Source organism: Anoplopoma fimbria, chromosome 15 (assembly GCF_027596085.1).
Source record: "Anoplopoma fimbria isolate UVic2021 breed Golden Eagle Sablefish chromosome 15, Afim_UVic_2022, whole genome shotgun sequence".
NCBI lineage: Eukaryota > Metazoa > Chordata > Actinopteri > Perciformes > Anoplopomatidae > Anoplopoma > Anoplopoma fimbria.
In genome coordinates this window covers 12599617-12626897 of record NC_072463.1, presented here as the reverse complement: position 1 = coordinate 12626897, position 27281 = coordinate 12599617, and the positions used below count along the sequence as shown (strand labels likewise).

The window sequence follows — 27281 nt, the reverse complement described above, 5'->3', positions numbered from 1 at the left end:
TGCCAGCGCACGCTTCCCAACCCGATACACACTCTCACACCTGAGCACAGTCATGCACCTCTGAAGACAGGTGTTCATGAGCACAACCCTACACAGGCTTCAGGCCATTGTCAAAGATCATTTTTTTCAGCGCGGCCCGACACTGGTGGTTGACAGGCTGGATGGAGAATGACCGGGGTTAAGGATAACAACATGAACTTTAGTGACATTCGGTCAGTTCACTGTCACAAGGATGTCTTACAGGAAGTCAGTGTTATTGGAACATACTTTAGGTGTAGAGCCCAAGTGTTTGTGAGAGTGTGTTTGTGTGTGTTTGTAAGAAACAAATGCACTTTTTTTTTTCTTTTTTTTATGACATTTGTCCATATGGGAATATCTATTCAGAGAATTACTTCAAGCCGTTCAACCAGAAACACGCAAGCTGTTGCCAATTGTGTTATTATTTTTTAAGTGTTAAAAGTACGGCGGCCGACCAGGGCAAACGGGCCAAAGCGGCCTCAGACATTTCCATCTGGAGTGACAACATGCGAACACACACACCGCCAAAACAAATGCAAACACTGCATATCCAGTCAGTGTCTGCATATGAAGCAGGAGAGTGGAGAAAAGAGGCGACATAAAACGGTTCATATTCATTTTTTTTTACTTTTGGCCTCAAATGAACATTGCTATACTTAAAGACTAAGGCCAAATGTAAAAAAAGAATATGTTCCTTTTTAGGTCGCCTCCTCACTCCACTATTCTTTCCGCTTGTTTGGTTTCTCTATCTCTCTCTCTCTCTCTCTCTTTCTCTCTCTCGGGTCAGAAATCAAGCCGTTCCACTCGGCGCTCCCCCCCCTCGAGGCCTGGAGGACTTCTGTTGTGTTGCCTGGATATGCAGCTCTTTGTTGTTGCAGTTGTTATTAGGTTTTTTTTATGTGTTTCTGCATTTGCAGCTTGTTTGATTTTAATGCATTTATTTTGGCTTCCTGCAACACCTTTCCTTTGTTGTTATTTGTTTTAGAATTTTCATATGTTTTGGCAATCTTAAATGTGTTTGTTTTTTTTGGAATTGGCAGCCTCTCTGGAGCTGCAAGACTGTTCTTCTGATGCAAATATTTTGGGTTATTGTAGCGTGTATCAAATAGATGAAAATGAAAAAAAAAAAATGTGATAGATGTGCACTGGCTGACAAAGAACCCTTAAGGAGCCAAACATTTTACAGCATGTGCGTTCAATGTGACATTGAGATGTGAGTTCCAACAAACAACTCAAGAGGCTTTCTCATCTCAGTCTGTCAGGATGTCCCATCGCTGCAGCCGAGAAGCTGGCCAAAGTCCAGGAGAAGCACACGGGCTGCGACGGCCCCAAGACCAACCTGGCCTCTGACCGAGTCCTAAGGTAGTATTCTCCCTTCACTCTCATGTGATGATGACACTCTATGTTGTTTGCAGCAATAATATGGGCTATAATATGTCATTCTACAGCTTCCAGTGCATATTAAATGTGGTCTATTTTTGCAAAGTTGTTAAAATAGATGCTGAATCACTATTTTGTGTTAAGGTGTAATGTGATGTAATACTCACCACGTAGGGAACGGTTTGTCAATCATGTGGGAATGTTTTGCTCTGTTTCTTTCTCTGTATTTTGTGAAAGCCATTGAGGTTCTTTAAGTCTCCCCTTTTTTGTTTTATGTTTATGTTCTCCCGTCCCACGAGAATACTTCCAAGAGACTGCATGTTATTTCCGTTCTCGCTATTGAAGGCGGATCGTTTTATTAGATTCGAACAAAATTGGCCTCATTCATCACAGCGGAGGCAGAGCTTTCTTCAATGAGGGCTGCTTTGATAGTCATGAAACCACTATGATGAAAAGTCATAAGTAATTGTACATTTTATATTTATATCCAACTGAACATCAGCAGCACACGATCATACATTTCCATTTCTTCCTGGTCTTAGATTGAGGACATGAATGCATATCAGATGATAAAAGCACATCAGAAGAATGCAAGTGTAATAAAAGGAATGTGGAAATTCAATTTTGACCGTTTTTTTTATTGACAAGGCATAAAAAACACTTGTAGCTGCTTTTCTTTACCAAGCAAGAGGAAGAAAACATCCATGCTATGGTTTATAAAAGAGTTTCCCCAGCTCTACTGTACCATCTACCAGCATCATCCTCCATGTTCTAATCCTGGAGTATTACAGGCTGCCCCTTCCCCTGCATCCGACCATTTCTTTTAATCAAACCCCAAGTTCCCCTCTCCTTCCCTTGGGCAATATTGAATGCCTCAGTCCAACTTCCACCCCCTCGTCATTTATTTTCCAGGCCTATGTGCTTTGTCAAACAACTGGACTATCCACAGTATGGTTACAAGAACAATGTTTCCACCAGCACGCCCCGCTCCAACCTGGCCAAGGAGCTGGAGAAGTACTCCAAGACCAGCTTCGACTACAGCGCCTTCGACGGCAGTAGCAACCACCAAGTGTACGGGAAACGGGCCATCGCACCCAAAGTCCACGGGCAAAGAGACTCCTCCCCCAAAGGATACGACGGTACCGTTTCATGTCAACTTCTTCATCTCCTATTATTTGACTGAGTAAACTTATGTGTGCATAGAATATTATGAAGATTCCTTTGGGCTGTATCAAGAAAATACATTTTAGGGTCCGAATATGTTTTTGGGAATCCTCTGACGTTGGATATTATTTCAGATTTGGATTAGATTGTCAAATAAAATACCAAATGTTATAGACCTTTTTTTAATGTTTCATGTTTAATGCATCTAAGAAATTCTTAAAAATTGACAGAGAAAGCAATCTTCTTCAGAAGTTAGTTCAAGATATCTTTCAGAGATCCTAAAATGTGGGTAGTATTTGGCAGGTTTCATCAGGGGTACACTGATGGGTAAACCCACCTCAACTTAATTTACATTTATGAATGAAAAAAAGAAAAAAGGTTAATAAATCATCTAAGTATAGATCAAAATGCACGCTGCCCTCTTTTCATTCCGAATATCTTGAACAGCCAAGCGTTACTGCAAGACCTCCAGCTCGGCCAGCAGCACTACCAGCACCTACGCCCCCAGCAGCAGCGGCAGCAGCTTGAGCTGCGGAGGTGGAGGAGGGGGCCCGGGAGGGGGCCGAGGGGGCGGAGGCAGCAGCGCCAGCAGCACCTGCAGCAAGAGCAGCTTCGACTTCAGCCACGACATGGAGGCCGCCCACATGGCAGCCACCGCCATCCTCAACCTGTCCACGCGCTGCCGGGAGATGCCCCACGGCATGGGGGGGAAGCCCCAGGATCTGTGCTCACCGGTAGGAGGGACGGGAGGGTTCTCTTTATATACTACAATCTGTCCACCTAAGTGACACTAACAGGTGTATACTGGTGAGTTTGTGCTTTGGTTGAGCAGAGCACTCTTATTGTTTAAATGACAGGAAGTTATATAGGTAACACTTTATTTTTACTATCATTACTAAATGTTCATTTGACTTAGTTGAATAGTTATTTTACTGTTAACAAATAATGAAGTGATAACTTATAATAGTTGATCATTATTATTAAAACATACAATTACAACGTTTGTTTTTTATTACTAGTTTGTGTGATATGAAATCATTTGTTTCTGAATTATATATCGTAACATAGCTGATAAGAGACAATAACAGTTACATTCTGATTAGATTAGTTAACTATTTAATAAGATTTTATTTAACATATTCACTATTTGTAAATGATTACCAAATGATTTCTGAAAGCATTGAATAGATAGATGGACCAGAAGCTATTTTTAAGTATTAACTATTTAAATCTATTTAAATAACGTTTAGAGATGCTTTACAAAATATGAATTAACCATTCAAAATATTATAATCATAAGTCGCAACGATATAAAAGCCATCCAGATGTTTTTAGACCGTTTACAACCACTGAGAGGACCGCCATGTTTATATATGTTTTACAAACAATTCCTTAAAGGTATCATATAAAATGTTATATGTGTAACAATAAACTGGTAAAATAACATCAATTCTAGCATTACTAATAATATGTAAACATTATTAATTATGGTTTCATTGTTTGTTAACAGTAAAATAACAACCATGTTATAAAGTGTTACCTTTACGCACAGTGAATTCACTTCCCCTCTGTAAGACTCTGGCCTCCTGCTGCAGTCAACTAAATCCACTGGCGGATTATCTCTGTGCTTCCTTCATTATACTAACGCTGGCAGTGAGAACTGACAAACATAGGGAGATTTCACACACACATTCCATTAAAGATCCAGGGGCTGTGTCTTACACTCGGGGCTCAGCAGGGCACTTTTTTATTTTCCGTCTGGGGATCAGATAGGAGCAGGACGAGGCGCCGCTTGACACGGCGTGAGCCCAGCGTGTCATTTCTGAGCAGATAAGCTGACGGTGTTTCCGTATTATCTGTACCCAGATGCTGAGCTGGAAAAAACGGGGGCCAGAGAGAGAGAGAGAGATCAGCAGAGGGCTAGTGCTGGCTTAATGCTAATGTTGACGGCGGAGACGGCCAGAGAATGAGAGCGAGGGTGATAGAATAAAAAAAAAAAAGAAAGAAAGAAAGCAAAGGAAGCCCTTTTTTTGGTGGGAGGTTTCTAAATGTCACAGTGCGGAAGGTGAGGAGATGAGGAGGAAGGAGAGGAGGAAGGAGGGAGGGGAAAGGGGGAAAAAAGCCAAAAGCAACGCACTTCCAAAGAAAAGTGGAACGGAATGAAGTTGGCGGGAACAAATGCCTGAAGCAGTCAGGACTTCCTCCGGTCCTACACCTCATTTCATTGTCTGTCCTTCTGCTGCTTCTGGGCCAGACGGACAGGATGCTCAAGGGGCAGGATGGGAAGACAGAGACTTCAGAGGGTTTTCTTTTTTTCTTCCTCTTTCATCTCAACACCTCACCTCGTGGCATACGCTGTTCCTTTCTATGTCTGAATGAAGCTTCACACACACACATCTCTTCGCGCCTCCTTGTTTTTTCAGTCTGTCTACCCGTCTGTTTCTCCGTCTCAGCCTGCTCGTCAAATTTATTCCACCAAAGTGTCATTTTCTGCTCTAAACCTCTGAGATTGTTTCTTTTGCATAAACACTCATTCTGCAGCCTACCAACACACCAAATTCCATTCTCAAATTTCACACTTTTCAAGTTTCTTTCAAGTTTCTTTAAATATTTATCAGTTACGGTTCCAAATAGTTATGAGTCACTTTTCCAAATCCACATGAAGCATTCTGCATAAATAAGATCCACTTCAGAGCACTTATTTAAAAAGAAAATGCGTCACTTGTTACTCTTGCTATTACTATTACCCAAAAACAGTGGTGAAGAGCACCAGGAGCAAATGCCAGAAGTTGAGTTTTCATCAAAACTAAATTATGAGTGGTGTGTTACCTGAATGCCAAATTAATCTGAGTTCACAAGTCCAAATTGCCCCTACTGATATAACTTCAAGAAAAACAAAGATATACAAAAATGTTTCCCCCCAAAAAAGATGGAGAAGTAAGCACATATACATAAAAAGCTATGGAATGAAGGCACATATGGCACAGCTTCCATAATATAGGCAGTTAGCACTATTTAACACAAAGGCATGCTAAACTCAATAAATCAGATAAATCAGCACTCGTACAGTCTTTCCACCAACGACTGTCATGTTTATATTCTGTTGCCTTAGCAAAAGCTCCATGACTGAGGCTTCATTGCTCATCATGGTGGGAGTTTTGCTCTGGCTGCTCTTTGTGGACGCTGGCAGAGCAGAGATTTGCAACGTTTCCATTGTCGTTTTTTGTTCGACTTGTTTGTCAGCTTCAGCCTTCTCTCCTCTCCTCTCTCTCAAACACACTCGGCTATCCTTGTCTCTGTAAGCAGCTCAGAGTCCAAAAGTCAAAATGAATTGAAAAAAAATCCCCACAATGTTTTTACACAATTTTTTGCCGTTTAGCCTTTCAAAGACTACATTTCTACTCTGGTTAAAAAACACAAATGGAGGCAAGCAGCTGTATGAACGGGAAGGTCTAACGTAGGTTACATTCATATAACCACAATAACACAAAATAAGATAAATGCTAGCATGTTGTTGAAACAGAGACTGAATATAGCACAGTATTTATCACAGACGGGGAATTTTCATTCTGTTATCGTGGATGTGTGAGGACCATTATAGCCCGGAAGGAAGTTATAGCGCACCTAATCCACTCCTATTCCAGTGGTTACAATGGAATGTAATGTAAAGGATGACATCTTTTGTCTGTATTTTTTAAAATAGTAAGACATTCTTTAACAGAAGGCTAACAAGTACAACGTTTTAAACCCTCAGCTTAAGAGAAGCTGTTCTTTCACTGAGCAAAGCCAGCACACATTCCATGGACATCCTCATAAACAACAAACGAACTTCACTCAAAGACATGAACAGGCATCCATGAATGTGTACTTTGGGCAAACGGCTTGTTTCTAGAAGAATTGAGTCGTCCCTCTAGAGAATACATGAGGAGGAGGGAGGACAATGGTGAGCGCAGAGAGAAAGCCAACGGAGCGAAGAAAAGGCCAAAGAGGAAGACGGGGCGCGAGGCTGCTTTTATTTTAAGACCTGGAATAGGTGGGCAGATGTAATGTTGAACTGACCTCTCACGCTATGGCCCTTTTTCTCCCAGGGTCTCCATGGCAACAGAGGTCAGGGGGTTACGGGAGGGCCAGTGCGAGAAGGGGTGGTCTCTCATGACGGAGGTGGGCTGCATCTTCACACATCATCCTCGTTAATTCGATACGAAGGGGTGGGTCACCTTAACTGGACGGTGACACACAAAACAATGGCTGAGGAGGAGAGAGCGGTCTGCTGAGCATATTCACAAGGAGGAGAGGAGGCCTGACCTTTATTTTACAAAGACTGTTTCTATTGTTCTTACAGTCCTCTACTCATTACTCATCCTCTGCCTCCATCTCTCGTTTTTTTCCAATTCCTAGCCAAACCTACAATTTAACTTTTACTGGAGTTTTCATAGTGTGTGTTTGAAAGATAGACAGCTACATCATTGTATGGAAGCCCATTAGGGACTTTTAAAATGAAGATTTAAACTTGAAAATAATAATAATTTAAAAAAACAAGTTCCAAACTTTACATACTCATTGACGTTCTATGACCACATTAAAACAAAATGGAATGGTTTTTGACATTTCATTTTCAAAGTTGTACCCTGCTGTGCAACAGGTTAAGTCTTTGAAAACGATACGACAATGGCTGTTTTCATTTGCAAATTAATGTTAGAAATTTTTATTTTGACTTAAATATTTCTAGCATAAGTGGGAAATAAGGTTACATCATTTAAATTGCATTTAGACTTTGATTGGAAATTTGAACATTGTCAACTGTACGGTGGGGTAAGACTTTGAAAGTCAAAAGGTCAAGCAGCTTTTCCATTTTCATTTTAATAATGTCATAGAACGCCCATACGAGTATGTGAGAATGAAAACGAAAATTGGATTATTGCATTTTCATTTTTACTCAAATAACACATACATATGTGGAAAACTGTACTTCTTTTGTGGAATTCCATTTTTTATGTTTATAAAAATTCCTGGAATGAAGTCAGCAGAGAGTTGTGTGGAGCGGTGCTACTGTAAAAGCTCAGTTTGTGTTGTGCCTGCTCAGGCATCAATAATGAACCGTCTTTGTCTCTAGCAGCCCATCCTTTATCTGTTTGTCTTGCATGATTCCAAACCTTTTCACAGCATCATTTATTATTCAAAGTGAGACATTTTTCTTCACTAATGACCCAGCAGTAATGATGTTTTTTCTGCCAATTGTATTCTACTATTTTTTTTGTCCTTGGTTCAGCCACAGTTCTTGCAGAATTCCCCCCCCACCCCCCATGCATTTGAGTCAATGTGCGTCACAGAGGTTTTGGCTTCAGACACCAGGAGAATCCACCCCTAGGGACACTGTCGGCTGGAATCAGCATTAGAGCAGGCTTTCCTACTCGTGAAAGAAAGAAAGCAAGGAGGATGAAGAGGAGAGGGGAGATGAGAAAAAGGGAGTCAGAGGGAGGGTCATTAATGAGAGCAAGGACGCAAACACATGCACACGCCTTCTAAAACATAAGCCTTACGGCAGCGCGGGCACTGTGGCTGCATACAGCACAGCCGGATGTAGATTACAGAACAGGCATGGCGTGCGTGGATGTACAGATGTACAGATACAAGCCCACACTCAAGGCTGTCGCGCTGGATGTGGCCCACTTAGTTCCAGAACACAGTATCGTGGTGCCTCTATTTTTGGGATTGCAGCAGTCTAGTTCCAGCCACTGCTGCTCATCACTGCTCTCAACCCCAACCCCAACCCCAACCCTCAGCCCCTGCCCCCCTGTGATGTCCACTCACATTAGGCTCTCACACACACACACACACACACAAAGTCATGCACACACACAACCTTTTGACTGCGCAGAATAGTGGGATGGAAAGAAGAGAGAGAGAGAGAGAGAGAGAAGGATGGGTTCACAGAGGCAGGCACTCGTCCTTGAGCACTGATGACCTGCTCTTCTGTTGGCTCTCTTCTGAGAGTGTCACACCGCATTGCTGCTGTACACCGAAAGTGTCCGATGATTTGTCCTAGACTGACAAAAAAAAAACACACATTGGAATGTTGTTTCAGATATTTGAACTGCAGGTGTTCTTGATCCATCTATCCCAGACATCTAAAAAAAACTTCAAAAGTGAACACATCACTGGAGGAACAGAACAATCCGAGCACTCTTCATGTACTTCTTTGGTATTCACCATGTGTTCAGCTACTGTTTTACCCGCCTCTGATGCTAGATTATGAATTTGACTGCTATTTAATCAGAAACTCTCGCTCTCTTTCATCCCCTTCTCTCCATCCCTGCCTCCTTATGTTCCGTGCATCCCTTTACCTCCCCTCCTCATAATCATCTCACTGACAACGATCAACTCAACACACACCCATCTCCTCCACATATACTGACCTTACTTTACCCCCACCCACACACACACACACACACACACACACAAACCACACATCCCACTTTCCAGAGCCCGGGTCTAGACGTTGATGAGAACGGTACGTTGGACCTGAGTATGAGCAAGCGTCTGTGCAGCGGCGGCGGGGACTCGGTGCTCACCCCTCTAGAACCCATGTCCCCCCAGAGGCAAGCCGCCCTGCTGGGCTCCCGCTGCTACGGCATGGGGGACGCCGCCGACTGCTGGGACCTGCCCGTAGACTACACCAAGATCAAACACATAGACGAGGACGAGAAAGAGGTAAAGGGGGAACCGACAAAGCAAAGTGTTGGGGATTCACTTGACCACTCATGTCTGGTTTCGGCGGGTCAGATTGAACACAAATATATATTTTTTGCAGCATTTTTTTCAATCAGTATCTTTTAAAATATAGGAGAAGATTCCTTTCAAGGTTGAGTCACTTTAAAAAAACATGAGTAGAATTGTTCTAATTGCAGCCGAACACATGTTGTCATCACTCTTATGCAAAAAATGCTTAATATTTTACCATCAGGCTGCTCTGCCCCACAATGTCCCATCACATCAGATGTTCATGACGATACCAGGATGGAGACAGAAATGTTGCAGACGTATATGACAGCTTGTGGTTTTTGTTGCTGGTAGACGGTACAGTTGGCATACTGACTGTTCAATGTGTCTCAGCCCAAATGATCTCCCTCTGCAAGGGAGTCTGCAAGTCAAACATTTGCATTGCCGTCTGATTGTCTAACAGGTCTGGTACCTCCATGTCTAACGCGCGCCGTTTTAGAATCATTAGAAAGTCATATGAGGGATTTTTTAAGGGAAACCTAATGAATCCGCATGTTAATTGATGTCAGCATTGCCATGCACAGAGGTATCCGCTCTGTTTGTATCATGCTCCCCGCATGCCGGCTTTCTGTTTTTACATTTTCGCTCCTCTCCAAAAAATGAATTATGCAAAGTAGCACCTTGGGAGGGAATCGGAATAGCTCATCTCATCAAAGAACTGCTGGAAATCAATGCAGCACTGCTGGGTGCGCCTGTCGGTGGCGTACACGGGCGCGTGCATGCACACATGCATCTTTAACTGTGTGTGTGTGTGTGTGTGTGCAGGATGTGAATATTCATATGAGTGTGTGTGTGTGTGCAGGATGTGAATATTCATATGTGTGTGTGTGTGTGTGTGTGTGTGTGTGTGTGTGTGTGTGTGTGTGTGTGTGTGTGTGTGTGTGTGTGTGTGTGTGTACCCATGTCTCTTTGGGAGTGCGTCTGCGTGTGTATGCACGCTCCATCCCCAGCCTACTTTCCTCCTGTATGTATGCATGTGTCGTCCTCCTTCCTGTCTGCCTCTCAGCCTGCGCTCCCTTTAATTGGAGACGCTCGCTGGCTGACCCAGCATCACACACTCTGAGACAGCTTGAGCGCCGGATAATTTGGGCTGTATCTGGACCCGTCTCCTTATGGGCATTACTGTACGTACACTGCGAGCGAGGAAGAAAGGAAAGAGGAGTTTTTTTCATTTTTTTTTTCTTTTCTTTTTTTTTTTCATTTTTTGCATCAACAGCCGTCGTGCCCCGGCTGCAAGCACTGCAGACAAAGCACAGCCCCGCACGGCACAGCCAAGCAAGCGCTCTGACGCTGCGCCGCAGTGCCACCTAGAGGCTGACTGCCGCATTACGAGCGCACAGCGGGCCAACTCCCATGAATATTCTGCTCTCGCACGCCGGTATTCTCTGCGAACATGTGCAAAACCGCACGAGCGCACACACACACACTCACACACACACACACACACACACACACACACACACACACACACACACACACACACACACACACACACACACACACACACACACACACACACACACACTCACACTACACCAAGTTTGGCACTGAGTCATTATTTCCTCTCAGGGGATCTATTTTCTTGCTCTGTTAGACTGACAGGTGAGGCTCAATAGTCACACAGGCTCAACCATTAGCATTCAAATTGACAAGACTCTATGGTCTGACAGAAGTGTGTGTGTGTGTGTGTGTGTGTGTGTGTGTGTGTGTGTGTGTGTGTGTGTGTGTGAGGAAAAAGGCTGTCTATGAGAATGAGAGTGTTTCATTATGTGCCTGTTAATACAATCCTTTCTAACAGACAGTGCGTGTGCTGTATAATGACTACACACGAGTATGATTTCTTGAATGTGTGACGATGGAGCAAGAAACAAAAATAAACCCCTCTTCATCCCTCTTCCACTTTCCCTCCCCGTCCTCTCCTCCCCCTCTGTCTCTTATTCCCCTCCCCTCCCCTCCCCACCAAATCTCAGCCGGACGACCTGGACCCCTTCCATGACCTGCTGGAGGACCGCTCCTACACCACGGACGTCAACATGCCCAGCCCCAAGCCCAAGTACGTCCACTGCAAAGAGAGCAAGAAGGACCTGATAACGTAAGAGCCCTCCCTCTTCCCCCGGCGTTCTTCCCATCCATCAGACCCCACTTGGTTCTCCCCCACTCACGCTCTGCCCCCCCCCCCCCATCATCATTTTTCCTTTTGTTTTCATCTTTTCTCTTTGCTCCAGTTGACCACAGAGAACCACTGCTCCTCTCTCTCTCCCTCTTCCCCATCAAGTCCTGCTGGCTTGCTCGATGACTTTTTATTTAACAGCTTTATCCATGTGTCCACACCAATGTTAGAGCTGGCAGCTTCCTCTGATGCCTTCATAGCAGCCCCCCCTTCTTTCAATGCTTTATCTTTATAAGACACAACACTGTGTGCCACAGCTTGTGCAGCTGATCTCAGGAAACCTCAGTATCGATCACAGACAGTGAAGCTAAACTGGAAACAATGAAAACCAACAAGGAAAAACAATCAGAAACGCCCTCCCCCCTCTGTAATTTTCACATTTCCTTCTCCTTCCCTTTGGGCTTATAAATCTGTCTATTTTTCCCACACCGGGGTGTGATGGAAGTGGTCACTTGACGAGCAATTTTGCCTCACATGGAAGGTGTGACTTCCTTTTCTCCTGGTGGATTCTCTTTATTGTTTTCAGCTTACCTCGACTACGCTGTCAAACACCTGTAGGCAGAATGTCTCTCTCTTCCACGTTCGATATTTGACTATTGACGACTTGACATGCCGACACAAGGGTGTCGTGAAATAAGGGAAGGCTAAATGAATTAAAGATTGGATACATGCTCGTTTTTAAGCTAAACCTGGGGATGCAGTGATTTCTCAATGGGCCGGCTGTAAAGCCTTTTAAGCCGATGTTATTCAGTCCTCCAGGCCCTTCCCACAGTGCAATGCAGACTAAGCATTTGCCATTCAGAGTGAGAAGACTTGAGCAGAATTGTTGAGTGTTGCAGTGTGAGTGGAGTCTGCGAGGCTGACATGGCTGCACATACATGAGATTTCCCCCAGAACAAGCTCACAATGCCAGCTCAGTTGCAGTCTTTGAAAACAACCCTATATGTTAATGAATTTTATTCACCCAGTGCTGTTTGAAGTAGAGCACACCATGCGAGAAAACGAGACTTCCTTGTTGTTACATATGAATTCAAATACTCAGAGGGTTAACTTATTTAAATCAACTCCCTGCCCTTGCATCATGGCTTCTTTTTTTTTTTGCATTTCCTGGTTGATGTTTTATGTATGCATGTGTCGTTAAATGTCTGCCCGTAGAGATGAGCGTGGTCTGAGAGATTACTCTGTTGGTTACGGCGGTCGGGGTGTGACTAATGTTCCACTGGTTGTATTTTTCAGTCTCTCAGGTTGTCCTTTAGCCGATAAAAGCATTCGAAGTATGCTGGCCAACAACGCACAAGAGCTCAAGTAAGGCGTGAGATGATTCACTGATATATCTGTGATTTGTGTGTCCTGCTCATTCTGCAAAGGTCAACCTTATTAAAGTTAGTGCACCTAACATCAGGTGAAGCACAGTAGGCTGCTCTAATAACGAGTCATTGAGCTTTATTTTACTGCTCAGGAAAACGTAAAAAAAAAAGTATATATATATGTATATATATATACATATATATATATAGGAAGCAATGGGAGTGCCACAGACAGGGTAGATAAGTCAGAATGGACTAACATAGTTTTGGTCATTTCATGGGATTTGCTGATGGTAAGAAAAATATAGAATATAGCCAGCCTTATTGTTATCTATAATTTATAACCAGTGTGTGAAGTACCATCAGTCGAAGGGGCTCTCAAACCCCTCAGCAACACTATGGACTGACTAAAAACCTCAACATCAAGTTTTCTGAGGGTTTTCAAAAACTTAAACAAGCAAATTGGTATTTATTCAAACAGTTAAGTTAGTTCAATTGTCAGCAGCACAGGAAATGCAACGGACAATGAACAGTCAGCAAATGTACGGTATATCTGCTAGCATGGATAATACTGGACAAATATAAATATGTATGAACATAATTAATACATAATATAATGGAAAAGAGCCTGATCAAGTCGAGCAACATTAATGTTTTTTAACAGTCTCTAAAGTACGGAAGCCCTGAGAGGGGCAAATAAATCCTGGTGATTCATTTAGTCTGGTCTAAATACTTTTCTCTCATGTGTTCATGATTAAAGATAATCTATCAAGTTCCTTAAAAAAAAAAAAGATGTAATCTGTGAAACAGGTAAAGAAAAAAATGTTTTGCTAGGAAAAAAATTCAAATTTTCTGAGAACGAGTGAACAAAATGTTTTGGCAGAAGAATATTTTATTATTTATTTTATTTTTGTTTGGATCATTTTTAAAGATCAAGTGTTTCTTTTTGTAAAACTCATTTCAGCCACAAGAGGCTGAACTGAACCACTTCCCCATGTTCTAAATAAAACTAATAGCGTTAATGGTTCCTTGAGATTTTAATTTTCTTTCTCACTTGCCTCTCTGAGGTTCCGTATTAAACAGATAAATAAAAATAATAGCGCATTGGCTGCACCATATGTGGACCCTGAATGCTCATTCTTATTCTGGAGATCATTTTGGATCAGGTATTGCATTTTTTTAATTGCAAGATGTTTTCACTAACTTTATTTCACCAAAATATAGGACGTATAATGTTATGGCGTTGTTGTAAAGCTCTATGGCTGATAAATACAAACGTCATCTTAGTCTCTCCTAGCCTACCACGCAAGACCTTTAATGGATAACAGACATAACAAGGCCTGTTAAAACGTATAAATGTATGCAGAGCACGGGGTGTCTACCTCGTCCTCAGGATGCTGATCCTTTGCTGTAGACCCTGAGCCCTTGTTGTGTTTTCTGCCCCAGGTGCCCGACACCAGGGTGCGATGGTTCGGGACATATCACTGGCAACTACGCCTCACACAGAAGGTACAACACACATGAACCCGCCCCTCCCTTTATCGCAATGCATCTCTTTCCTGTCTCACATACTTCCTAAATTTATGTCAAGTAAACTTGCTCTGCTCTGCTAGTTCTTCTCTCTCTCTCTCTCTCACACACACACTATATATGCTTCAGCTCTGTAACATACACAACATGTGTCATTTATCTGCAGTCTCTCAGGTTGTCCGCGGGCCAGGAAAAGCGGGATAAAGATCATCCACAGTAAAGAGAACAAGGAGGACCAGGAGCCTATCAGGTACAGCACAGACACTGATCATCAGTCTTCTGTCTTCTGTTTCAAACCCCTGCTCGCTGTTCACTGTTTACTTTGCATTTCCCTTGAGAAATATAAAAACATGACTTCCCTTCTCCTGTTTGGAAATTATGCAAGTAAGCCGCGTGAATGGGAACAAAAGAGCCAAGCGCTGTTTTTTCCAATCAGTACGTTGCTGTTAGACCGAGCAGGAATTAATCAGTGATGGTTCTGACAAGACAAATGTGGTGTGAGAGTAAAGTCAAAGACAAATCTGAAGGTGCAGGAGAAACTTCAGAGGGGCAGAGGCTGAGGCGGTTTAGAGAGGTGGAGGCTCTGCGGTCTCTGGTGAACTCCTGCAGACACACAGGTAAGGAAAGGCAGAGAGTCGAGCAGAGAGAGATTGATCGGACTCTACCTAAATCCCACAATGGGCTTCTCTGGCCTCAGCCCTGCAGCTGCATTGATTTCTCCGGTGGTGCAGAGCACAAATAACACACTGTGGCCGCTCTCCATCTAACCGTTGTCATTCTGTTGGATTCTGAGAACAGGTAACCCTGTCAGTATGCTCTGCTGACATTCAAATGTCTTTGTAAAATATTATGATTCACTTCTTTGAGCTTTGAAACCAAAGGGACTTAAAGGGATGGTTCTGGTGTTTTGAAAGGGGGTCTTATGAGGTACTTATTCATACTCACTGTATAACCTACAGTAGATGGCTGTCGGCACATCCCCAGTTTGGAGAAACTCACAGAAGTACCAGAGCTGTAGCGTAGCAGTGAGCTGCTGTGGACGGGGTACAGCAGCTAAACGTATTTTAGACACCTGCCTACCGCTGCCTCGATCGGTCAGTTTCTTTGTGTTCTAACCCCTTTAAAACACCAAAGTCACAGCTGTAGACCAGCAGCTCCCTTGTGGTGCGAGGTAAAATTAGAGTCTGGTGGCTTTGAAGAGAGCATAGTGACTTCATAATGACTTTAGTTTTTTTTACTTTGGCTTCCTTGTTGCGTGTTTCATGTAGGAACTCTGGTAGCAAGAAAATAGTTCCCACATGAAACTGCTCACAACAACATCTCTGGATTATCTTGAGTAACAGGGTCATGATTTCTGGAAAGAGACATTGCTTTTGGGTTTCAAATGTATTTTTGGGGTGTTTAAGCAGCACAAGCATAGTGTCATATTGTCCTATAATATTGGAGAGAAAGCAGGCATCTCTACGGGCTGATTTTCTCAAACATTCTGCAATTCACACAAAAAACAATCTAGATTTAAAATTAGAAAAACATGTATTTTACATTTTGGGGTGGACTGTCCCCTTAAAGCTTGGAGCTTGGGTGGATGGATTAGCTAAACTATTTCCTCTGACTTCTGATCTATGTTTACTAGAGTAAAGGTCTCACATTCAGGAGAAAAAGCCAGTGTGGCAGACAGCAGTGCACGTGATAACCTCTGTATCTCTCTATGCAGTCAAAAAGCCGTGAGGCTGAACTGAAACCAGGTAGCTGCTATTTGCAGACAGACTTGATACTCTCACAACTGTAGCTAGCTTCACCCCATAATCCATTTTGGGAGCCGTGACATTTGGAATAATTTACTGCCTCATTGCATCTGATTAGCACTGGTGCTGATGCCCTGTCAGCATTCCCAAACTGTGATAAGGCTTCCACTGGGACAGCTTTAAATAAGACGATGGTATCTCTGTTTATATCAGAGCAGTGGAGATAGAGGGGAAACAGAAAAATGATGTTGGCTCATACAGTCGGGGGTGTTTTAGTACTCAGCAGGCAGACACACTGTAGTGTTCACCAGAGAGCCAGTAGCAGAGACTCGGCAGGTCAAAAAAAAGATGATGATGTCTCCAACGCGATGAGAAGATGACTGAATCACCTTTGAATACGTGAGGCTTGATTGAATGTGTGATTAAAAATGATCTAAGTGATAAGTGAGAACATTCCACTCCCCCCCCATCTCCAGGTGTCCAGTACCAGGTTGTGATGGACAGGGACACGTGACAGGGAAGTATGCGTCCCACAGAAGCGCATCAGGATGCCCCATAGCAGCCAAGAGACAAAAGGACGGCTACCTAAACGGCATCCAGTTCACGTGGAAGTCCGGCAAGGCAGAGGGCATGTCCTGTCCCACGCCGGGCTGTGACGGCTCGGGGCACGTCAGCGGCAGCTTCCTGACACATCGGAGGTGGGTCAAGGAGCTCGGTCCAAGTGCTACGAGTTAGGTTTCCATTCAGAGTGTCTTTTTCCCAAAACACATGGTGTGAATTCATGAGAAGAGCATTTCCTTCCTCATAAAAACCTTTAAACTTAGGTCTATACAAAGATAAATAATGGGAAGAGATCAAACACTTTGGGTTTTGTACAGATCAAATAAATAAGATGCAATTTCTTAATTAGCTAGGGGTGTCACGATATACCGGTATTGAAGATAACCGTGATATTTGAAGTTACTACGAGAAGCTTTCATTTAGTGCTCTTTTGGCGCTCCCTGTGGACAAGAGCAGTATTGTTTCCAAGCACCTCCCTACACACGTACTTGCAGTGAAATTCATTTGCCAATCTTTATTTTTACAAAATTTCGTTTCCTATAAATATTGCGATAATATCATTATTATTCATGCGATAAGCCCTGTTTCCGGTTCAAGCTAAGCTCACGTCTCCTGGCTAGAGCTACACATTTACCATACAGACATGAGAGCGGTTTGAGTTTTCCCATCAAACAATCAGCAAGAAGGCAGATGTCGAACTTTTCTTTTAAGACCGACATAAATGGAATGCTTCCTCTCCACCTCCCTACATGAGTGTGTAACATTCTGAAACAATGCTTCTCCTTGTCGTCTGCAGTCTGTCCGGTTGTCCACGAGCCACCTCGGCCATGAGGAAAGCCAGGCTCTCCGGAGTGGAAATGCTAACAATAAAGCAGCAACATGCCAGCAACGGTAACTACAACTACCGCTCACCTACACCACACGGCCAATCAGGAAGGTGGAGTTAATGAACCAATCAGAAGGGGAGCTTTGTCTGAGTGAAGGCTGACATTGGAAATAAACTGCCATTCAGGGGGAGGATGTCAGTAATGAAGAACAGGGCGGGGCTTAGACATGGAATATCTAAAGCAGAATATCAAATGACCTGCCCCGGTTCTATTGTGGAGCGCAGACAGTCCCCCTGTGTCCGGCAGAATTTCTTAATAAGCTACAGAGTCGTATTGTGTCATTTGTAATTACTTTGTCCCACACAAAGATGTTCATTTATGACTGAGGCCTCGCAGTAATGTGCTACTGCTCCTCCTCTGTAGGACTGGAGCATGAAGAGGACATCAAACAGCTGGATGAAGAAATCAAAGATTTAAGTGAATCGAACTCACAGGTGGAAGCAGACATGATCAAACTCAGAACCCAGGTGAGTCCCTTCTACACTCACTGGCCTGTGTGTTTCTGTACATCTGAGTGAGCCAACTCAGCGGCGTACTGTAACACACTGTCACCCGCCCGTCCTCCCCCTCAGATCACAACAATGGAGTCCAGCCTGAAGTCCATAGAGGAGGAAAACAAGGTGATTGAACAGCAAAATGAATCTCTCCTGCATGAGCTGGCCAACCTCAGCCAGTCACTGATTAACAGTTTAGCTAATGTCCAGCTCCCTCATATGGTAAGGGCCAACGGGAACGGCAAGCCGGCAAGTTGCAGAACATAGCCGACCGTAGCATCTATGATTTGTGCATTTAACCACAGCCGATTGTGCATGCCTGGTCTTAAGATGTGGAGCATTGCCTGTCTTTCCAAACAGTGAGGGGGAGTTGTGAAATGAGGTTTGATTGGGCATATTTTGGTAGTAGTAGTTACTCCAACAACATAAAACTATACTACGTTCAGCGGTTTAGGTGAAACAAAAGTCTATATAAAATAGTTAACATTGAGGTTTTGTGTGTGCTTTAAGAATGCGTTGATGAATAAAGTGTATAGCACAGTGGTTGACTTACTGAGTTTTTTTTTTTTTACAAAATATCCATGAACTTCAGACACTTTCTTTTATTGTCCATCTTTCTGTCTGTCTTTGTTTCCATCTGTTGTTTCATAGTAGTCACACATCCTGTTTTTTCATCCCTCACTATGCCATCCTTTCATGACATCATCGAACATAATGGATTAGTTAACATTCATTCACGTTCATCATTAGGAATCTGGTCTCGGTGGAGTGCTAATTTCATACCCTCCTTTTATATTTCAGCAGATGTTCAGATAAGTCCATGACGCTTAGTTAGAATTGGACCTTCATCTTCTGACACCATGGTCTGTCCTGACTCCATCTGCCTTCTATGTCTTCATCAATGTCCAGCTTCTATTCTCCCGCTTCATTTGAAGTTGTCTGCTTGTGGCTGTGTATCAAATACTGCCCTCTAGTGTTTACATGTAAGAATAACAGCTTATTTTCCTCAAATGAAACTAATAGAAATGTGTCCCTCCTCTCCTTCCATAGAAACCACTGGCACACAAAGAGCCTCCTCTAAGGAACAACAGCTGCTTACAGCTGCACCAGCAAGTAAGACGATGACTTCACTTCCTCCGTTAACGTTGTCATTATTATGAAAGCAAAGAAAAGCCATAAAAGCCTAATACTAAATGATGACATTTATGTTAGGACACATTATAGCCTATTAGAAGATTCTAACACTCCTAAAGGGTAACTTTAGTATCTATCAACATGGTCCAGTATTGAGGGAGAACTCTGCAGATGGAAGCCGCTATGTGATGCTCGGGGTAATTCCTCAGTTTCAGTGGACTTCCACTAAAAGAGTGTTGACTGCTTTATGGAAAGAGTCTCACTCAGGGAAAAGTCTCCTTCTGAAATCTCAGGTTAGAATTGGTTGTGGGAGCACAGCTGTTGAAACACTGCTATGTTCTGTGTCAGGGCTGCATATTCACATGATCTCGCCCCAACATCTACATTTAAAAGTGGAAACCTGGCATCAACTGTTTCGTGGAAACTGAAAGAAATGGTTGCCATTTTTAGTCACCTTGTATTTTTAATAATTAAAACAGCATGCAGTTATATGTCAGATGAATAATGAAAATGTAACTGTCCCTATTTTTTTTATATGAAAATAAAATTGTGCCAATGGTGGCAAAGGCCAAGAATCGGTAGCAAATTTTTCAAAACGGTTACCAATGGCAACCTGGCAACCCTTGACTGTAGATGGCTGCCCATGGTTATGTGAGCCAGAGTAAACGCATGAAGAGCTCCTACTTATGAAGAGTGGAGGAGGAGGAGGAGGAGGAGAGAGGGTCAACAGGCAGAGGAGGGTGAACCAGCTGCTGCCAGGCCATGGAGCTCAGGAGGCTGGTGGTGCTCCAGTGGCTGCTGGGACCCTGTCCACCACAGAAGAAGAAAGCTGTAAAGAGCGGGACCTGTTGTTGCTCTGTATTCAGATGGCGGACAGACAATTCTCTTTGAGCAGGAGTAACAACCTGTCACAGGAGAATACAAGCAGTCTTAGTGGACATAGTAACCAATTTCCAGACACTGTTGTCCCCACTAGACACAAAAACATGAAGAAATTGAGATAAATACGCAGAAGTTACCCTTTGAAAACCTCCCTCACCTCCGTCTTCCTCTAATAACCTCCATGTCGTGTCTTTTTGTTCCTGCAGGAGCCGATAAGCGAGCAGAACTTCGACGCCTACGTCACCACCCTCACGGATATGTACTCGAACCAGGACCAGTACCAGAGCCCAGAAAACAAAGCCTTGTTGGAGAACATTAAGCAGGCTGTCCAAGGGATTCAAGTGTAACGGGTCAGCAGAGAGACTTTGTTCCCCCAGCAGGTGGGGGCCATGAATCAAATCCACATACAAACAGGCAGAGATGGTTTGGTATTATATAGTGTTACATATTCTAGATTCTGCTCTCTCAAAAAAATAATAATAATAAGAGGTACAACGCTTAAAAAAGACCTCCAGATGATTTCTTTCTTTCTTTTCTGTTTTTTGGGCCTTGCTTTGAGGAAGAACACAAAAAGAATCAACGGCAGAATAGTTTTTGAGGACATTCACATTTTGTACGTTTTCATATGAGCTGACATCGTGTCATGTAATGTTTCTAGCTGCTCATGTATGCACATTTTTAGTGTATATTTCTGAACAGTAAGCTAATGATAATGGGACGCAAGTTCTTTTTATTGCTCGACGGCAAAGCATTTTAGATGAAAAAAAAACTGGACAGTGAAATAAAAATGAAAAAAAAAACTACAAGCAAGGAGGAAGCTACTTATTTTTCTCCTCACTGGTCGATTTTGGGCTCAATGACTTTCGATGTTTTTTTTTTTCTTCTTCCTCTTCTTCTTCTTGCGTGTAGATTGTTCAAGAGCAAGAACCGGTCTGCGAATCGCTTTATTTTCTGACAATGCTTGAGAAACGTTTGTGTTTTGTTTTGATGAAGAACAAAAAAAAACAAGACGTGTAGCTGTAGGTGGGGGCATTTTTAAAACTGGTGCTGTAAATGAATCCGGAGAGGAAACTGACCTGATGTATGTATGAATGTATGTATGAATAGTTCTATTGTAAACATCATTACACGGAAACCCAATGGTGGAAAATCCCATAATCTAGGAGAGCCAATTGATTCCTAGAGGAGCACATGTGTGCGTGCATGGTTCACATGCTCATCAGAAACTAATCTCTAATAGAATGACGTGTAAAGACAATGACCACATTCGAGCCTTTAGGTATCAAATCTGCGCAATTTGGAGACTCGTGTTGCTTGGATCAAGAAGATGTCTCAGCAATATAATAACTAAATCAGCTGTTCGTAGTAGGTACGGAATGCAATCTGCAAAGGAAAAGAAAAAGAATAAAAAAGGTTGGGTATATGCAATTTCTTGTTTATAAGCATAGCGGGGTAACATGAATCTTTTTAATATAGCCTATGTAAAATATTGATTTTTATACAAATCTTTTAATACAAAAAAAGTCTTTTTAAAAAGGAGGAGGGAACCTGGACATTGAGTTTTAGAAGGGAAAGTATATGAGTTCCACTTTTTTTCTGTACGATTTTGCACAGGGACACCTTCGTTTCCATGTTCTGATGTTCTCACAGAAACTGAAAGCAGTACCCGAGAGCCTAAAGGAGGGTTTCAGAGGGTTTTGTAAAGAGTATTTATAGAGTATGACAGCGGGACTTACAGGGTCACTGTCCCCACTTATGTGCCAGTAGACTATTTGCACTTGTCCTTGAAGATATTACCCTTGTGTACGGCGGCGTGCAATTTTTTTTCCAGACGACCTCTTTGGCACACGATTGGAGCAACCAACTGCTTGGAGCCACTGCAGGCGTGGATTTAGTACCACTGAGAGAGAGAGAGAGAGAGAGAGAGAGAGAGAGAGAGAGAGAGAGAGAGGAGGAACAGGGACTTGGAATCAGGAGAGGACGGATGATTATAACCATAGCAGTGATACGGTCGGCTATTATCAAGTGTAAAAACATTGCTCTTTTCATTTTTGCTATGTTTTAAGACGATGAAGTTATCCCCCAGCAGCACTTTATATCTAATCACTGTACAAAGGATTAAATAGTCAATCAGTTCAAGGTTTTTAAAAAAAAAAGAAAAAAAGCTGAAGAGATGGTGAGACGAGACCTTGGAGGGGTGATGCGATCCAGCGCGCGCCCATACACCTCGAGCGTACTCACCCCTCCGTTCTGTTGTTCTAGTTGCTAGCGATCATGTTCAGAATTGCCTTTTTTGGAGAGCTAATGCAAAAAGGTGCTTGTCGCTCACCTGATTGAATCTCATCTATTGTACTTTACTGTCCTCCTCTGGGGGACTCTTACTACCCCATCATCCATGACTGCATACGCCTTTTTCCACAGCATCGTGTCTGCAGCTTTTTTGCCAATATAATAATGCTTCGGTAGAGTTATAGCTAGTACCAGTCTTTTGAATTAATTCTCATTATCAGTAAAAAAGGGAAAAATGGATTTTAAAGCACAAACCGGCTGCTCATCTGATGTGGGTACATAAATAACAAATCTGAATAGAGTTATCTGTGACTATCTATAGGGAACACAAACAGGTTGTCACATATTTAGGAAGCTGACTTTTCATATGAATTATTGTGAATTCATCAGAGTTTTATTATTTTATTTGAGCCAATTCATTCTCAAGGTTGTTTTTCAGTGGCCATCAACAAAGAAAGGATTTTGTATAAACTATTGTGCTCTCTGTGGAACTGAAGTTTGATTTATTTTTGTACTACACAGCATGGATTTGTTGACATTTTAATTTTGCTATAAATGTGTGAGATCACAAGTTGCTGTGATATTTCATTTATAAATTGTGAACTTTGTACAATTTTTGTCATGCTGGATGTTGACACATCTTACTCTGAATAAAGTAAAAACAATGTGTTGCCAGAGGCCTGTAAAAGGATTTATTCTGTGTGTTCATTACAGGTTGGTGCTGCAGAGCCACGTCTTCATACCAATTCATAATGTGTTAGTTTTATTTCTATGGTCCAGTATCACAAATCACACATGTGCCTCAAGGGGCTTAACTGTTAACATACACTCCACCAGCAGGTGTCAGCAAACTCAAACTACACCATGTGCAGCTCATGCTGTGCATCTTTCTGAATTTATCACAGTGACATGCTGACGAAAAGCAGCTTAATGTTTCCAAATTAAGTTTGAAACACATCCACCGATTAGTACTCTCTCCTCAAATGATCATTGTGATGTTAATCACTATGCAAAACAATTAAAAAGGGTTACTGCGCGTCCTGGAAAGTCTGTAAAACATGTAAACCCATTTTCCTGATGTCAACCTTCTCCTATGTTCCTTCAGCTGTAAGTGAGCAACTCGGCTATCTATCAGAGCTCGCCAACAAGGAAAACATTACCAAGTCATGTTCAGGATCACATTAACTGGTAGTTAATTCACAGGTTTTTTGTCTCTGTGAGGTCATTTTGAGTCTCTTTGTGGTTGCTATGTGTATCTTTGTGGTTCTGTCGCTCCATTTCATAGTCATTGTGAGTCTCTGTTTTTCATCTATTTAGTTGTGGTCCCTTTTTAGTCCTTTTTTAGTCTCTTTGTAGTTACTTTGTGTCTCTTTGTAGTCAGGTTGTGTCTCTCTGTGGTTGTTTTGCTCCCTTTCACAGTCATGAGTCTTGTTGTGTTTCTTTGCAGCTATTTTGCATTTCTTTGTAGTTTTTTTTCATTTTCAGTCTCTCCCTGGTTGGTACATGTCTCTTTGAGGGATACTTTGTAGGTGAAGGCCATGGGGACACCTATGCCTGTTCAATAACCCATCCATGCCTGTTAATTATTTGCCTTTTAAATTCTTCCCAACACTGTATTTTTAAGCATTATAACGTGTCTAAAAGGATAATTATCACATGAACAATAATAGATGTTAAATAACCGTTGATGGGATTTGGATGTTAATATGTGTCAGTCCATCATCTTGACCCAACACCTTACCAGGAGACGTCTAATCTGATCTTGCTGACCTAGGAGTGTATGTTTCCTGTTCTCCTCTGAGGCCTCATTTCACAAACAACCCTGAGTGGAGAAGCTGAATGATTTGAACTAGCAAGGCAAATAGTGTTATATTGTTTCACATGAGCCTCTGGGGCTACATCTGACAACTCAGTCTGGCTAGAGTAGACATGATTTGTAATCCATCAGTAATTCATGAATCTGATATCCTTCTTGATGTGGAACAGCTTTGGGGGTACTGTGCATCATTTATTAGCTTGAAAAGAGGCTTGAAATATGACCTTGGAGGCTAAATAGCCTTTGGTTTGGATTTAGATTAACTCTCTGCTGTCTAGCCGTAACAAGAGTGGATGGAGGGCAATAATGGCCTCCGTGAGAAGAAAATGCTCCAATGCACATTGGTAGAATAGAATATTTTCACTATGCTCCCTGTAAATAAAATACCACAGTCCATAGAATATTCTGAAAACAATGGTTCCACTGTATATCTGTGCTTCCAGTCTGTCAGGCTGTGGAAATGCTAACAAAAGCAATGGGACAGAATTGTTAGCGGTGGAAATGTGAACAATGACACAGCAGCGTGCCAGCAATGGCAGACTCAATTACCTCCCTCGCCCACACAATACAACAAGCAGGAACACCAACGTGGATTGATACTGAGTGGGGTTCCAATTTGTTATAATACACCAATCACAAGGTGAGCTGCTGCAGAGTAGAGGCTTGAATTGTAAATAAAATACCAGTCTACTTATAGGTTGTAAGTAAATATTCTGGTGAGGAGCTCCGTGATGTAAACCAGGTCTGACTGTCAGTCATTGATTGACATGTGTAGTATGAGCGAGACCGTCATGGAGCTTTATTCAGTGGAAAAGCTAGACCAGTTTTTGATTATGCTGTTATGTTATTTTTAAAAGCCAAACACGTCTATCTAATGTTGGTATTTACATCGCATATTTTTCAAAAACACAAAAAGGTACATTTGAATTTATTATTTTAAATTATGCTATATCAACAGCTGTGTTGGCAGCTATGACTCACGAGGTAGAGCGCTCGTCCTGCAACCACAAGGTTGGTGGTTCGAACCCCAGCCTCTACAGTCAACATGCCGAGGTGTCCTTGAGCGAGACACTGAACCCCACGTTGCTCCCAGGGTGCTTCTTAGCAGCCCACTGCTCCTCTGGGATGGGTTAAATGCAGAGAATTGTAATAAAGGATTTATTATTATCATCATTCATTTTCATAATTATAATTCTACTATAATAATTGCTGCTGTTATTATAAGTAGTCTTATTATATGAATCATTTATGTCATATACATTGAATGTGTTGTATCTCTGTTATGCTGTTCATTCTGTACACATGACATCTATTGCATTCTGTCCATCCTGGGAGAAGGATCCCTCCTCTGTCGTTCTCCCATAGGTTTCTTCCTTTTTTCTCCCTGTTAAAGGGGTTTTTAGGGGAGTTTTTCCTGTGCCGATGTGAGGGAAGGACAGAGGATGTCGCATGTGTACAGATTGTAAAGCCCTCTGAGGCAAATTTGTAATTTGTGATTCTGGGCTATACAAAATAAACTGAATTGAATTGAATTGAATCATTCCGTGTGGTGATGCCCCATCAAATAATAAATGTTGGCCTATTATGTACCTTCAAAAGTATTATACCTACACTTACCAGCAGATGTCAGCAAACCCTAAGTCTTAACATGAGACCGCTGTGATGTAGTAATGATGTAAGTATAGGACTGTATAGTCTATGGTGTTGGTGGACAGTCTTCATGTAAATATGTCGTTGTTTTATAAAAAACGGGATTTAAACTGGTTTTAATGGGATACGTATCTAACTGATGAACATCTAGTTACATAGCATAGAGGCCTCTATCATACAGGCATGGCTTCTGTTCCGGCTTCTGATTGGTACGCCAGTGCCAACATACCCACAGACTGTATACTGGCCTACCTAATTATACACACCTGTGGCTAATGGAAAAGATAATTAGCCCACTGTTGGAACTCATGAATTAGCCTCCATTGTTCATTGAGGGAGAGTGGTAAACAAATACAATGTTAAGTCATACCTTGAAATACAGTCTTATACATAAGCTAGTGGTAATGCAGTCAATGTTTAAGTGCTAACATAATTCTGGACTCTATGAATTTATTATATTTGTTTGCTTAAACCTAACTTTTTTTTCTTACTTGCTGTAATCGTAAACTATCATTAGATATCGCTATCACTTGCTAGCTAACTTTAGTAATTTTGTCTCTCTCCACTCGCGGCATAACTACCGTTGTCATCTACTGCTGCCGCCAGCAGGGGGCCCTCGAGCTAAGCTAACGTTAAGCTAGTAAAGTGAAATGTGTTTTCTAAGCACACCTTCGTTCATTTTTTTGTCATATTTCTCTTTCAATGCCGATGTTTGAACATGACAGAAAAAGCCTAGATGTACCTGACATAAATGATATCATTAATAATGACTGCGTTACATGTTCCCACTAGGTGGCTCGGTGATCTACTTTAATGATGAAATAGGTCTGCTACTACTAATACTACTACTAACCCTAACCTTATTATTTCTATATTATGCTGCTTTATACATCCAATTGATAACATTAATAGTTTTTACTCCATTGCATTTCAAATATGTCCAATATGTCTAGGGTTAGCTACATCGGCTACAACACTAAGCACATACTGTTGTATCTGTAGTTTTACTAACAGTTTGAATGGGGTTCTTTGCTAATGGAGTATTGTATTACACTTTTCCTTTGGGGTCTGAATATTCCGCCTGGAAAGTGTTGGGACACCTTGATGAAAATGAGCCATGTCCTATAAAGTTACAGTCTATGTTCCTAAACCTAAAATGTCTACCGTTTAAAAAGCTATATATCGACATAAATCCAAATATGTCCTCCGGGAGAGTTTGCAATTACACTAGGTCCCCTAATCGAGCTGTTTGTCAGCGCTAAAAACACTCAGACTATGACACATTTAACGTCACTTAACGGGACTATGGGATTATGGGAAGTTGTAGCGGCTACAAATTCCCACAATCCCTTATGTGATCTATGCAGAGAAAGCACTGAGTAACTTGCACATCTTGTCTTTGATCAGTCATTATTCTATATGTAGGATTTTTTATTTTCTTGCACACTAATTCAGTTTGAAAAACCTACTGTTA

The 27281-nt window shown here is 42.1% G+C and overlaps 1 protein-coding gene across 1 annotated transcript in view; it reads left to right on the top strand.

Moving 5' to 3' along the window:
• myt1lb (myelin transcription factor 1-like, b) overlaps positions 1-20498 on the top strand; it is a 38257-nt gene extending 17759 nt beyond the window's left edge. Inside the window, exons 7-20 of the mRNA XM_054614343.1 lie at positions 1273-1380; positions 2311-2537; positions 3010-3296; positions 9046-9273; positions 11313-11434; positions 12749-12817; positions 14266-14328; positions 14516-14599; positions 16571-16792; positions 17452-17546; positions 17906-18009; positions 18115-18258; positions 19087-19149; positions 20259-20498. Of these exons, the coding sequence (XP_054470318.1) occupies positions 1273-1380; positions 2311-2537; positions 3010-3296; positions 9046-9273; positions 11313-11434; positions 12749-12817; positions 14266-14328; positions 14516-14599; positions 16571-16792; positions 17452-17546; positions 17906-18009; positions 18115-18258; positions 19087-19149; positions 20259-20399 (1957 nt within the window). The 3' untranslated portion in view covers positions 20400-20498. The remainder of the gene's footprint in view (positions 1-1272; positions 1381-2310; positions 2538-3009; positions 3297-9045; positions 9274-11312; positions 11435-12748; positions 12818-14265; positions 14329-14515; positions 14600-16570; positions 16793-17451; positions 17547-17905; positions 18010-18114; positions 18259-19086; positions 19150-20258) is intronic.
• The last annotated feature ends 6783 nt before the right edge of the window (positions 20499-27281 follow it).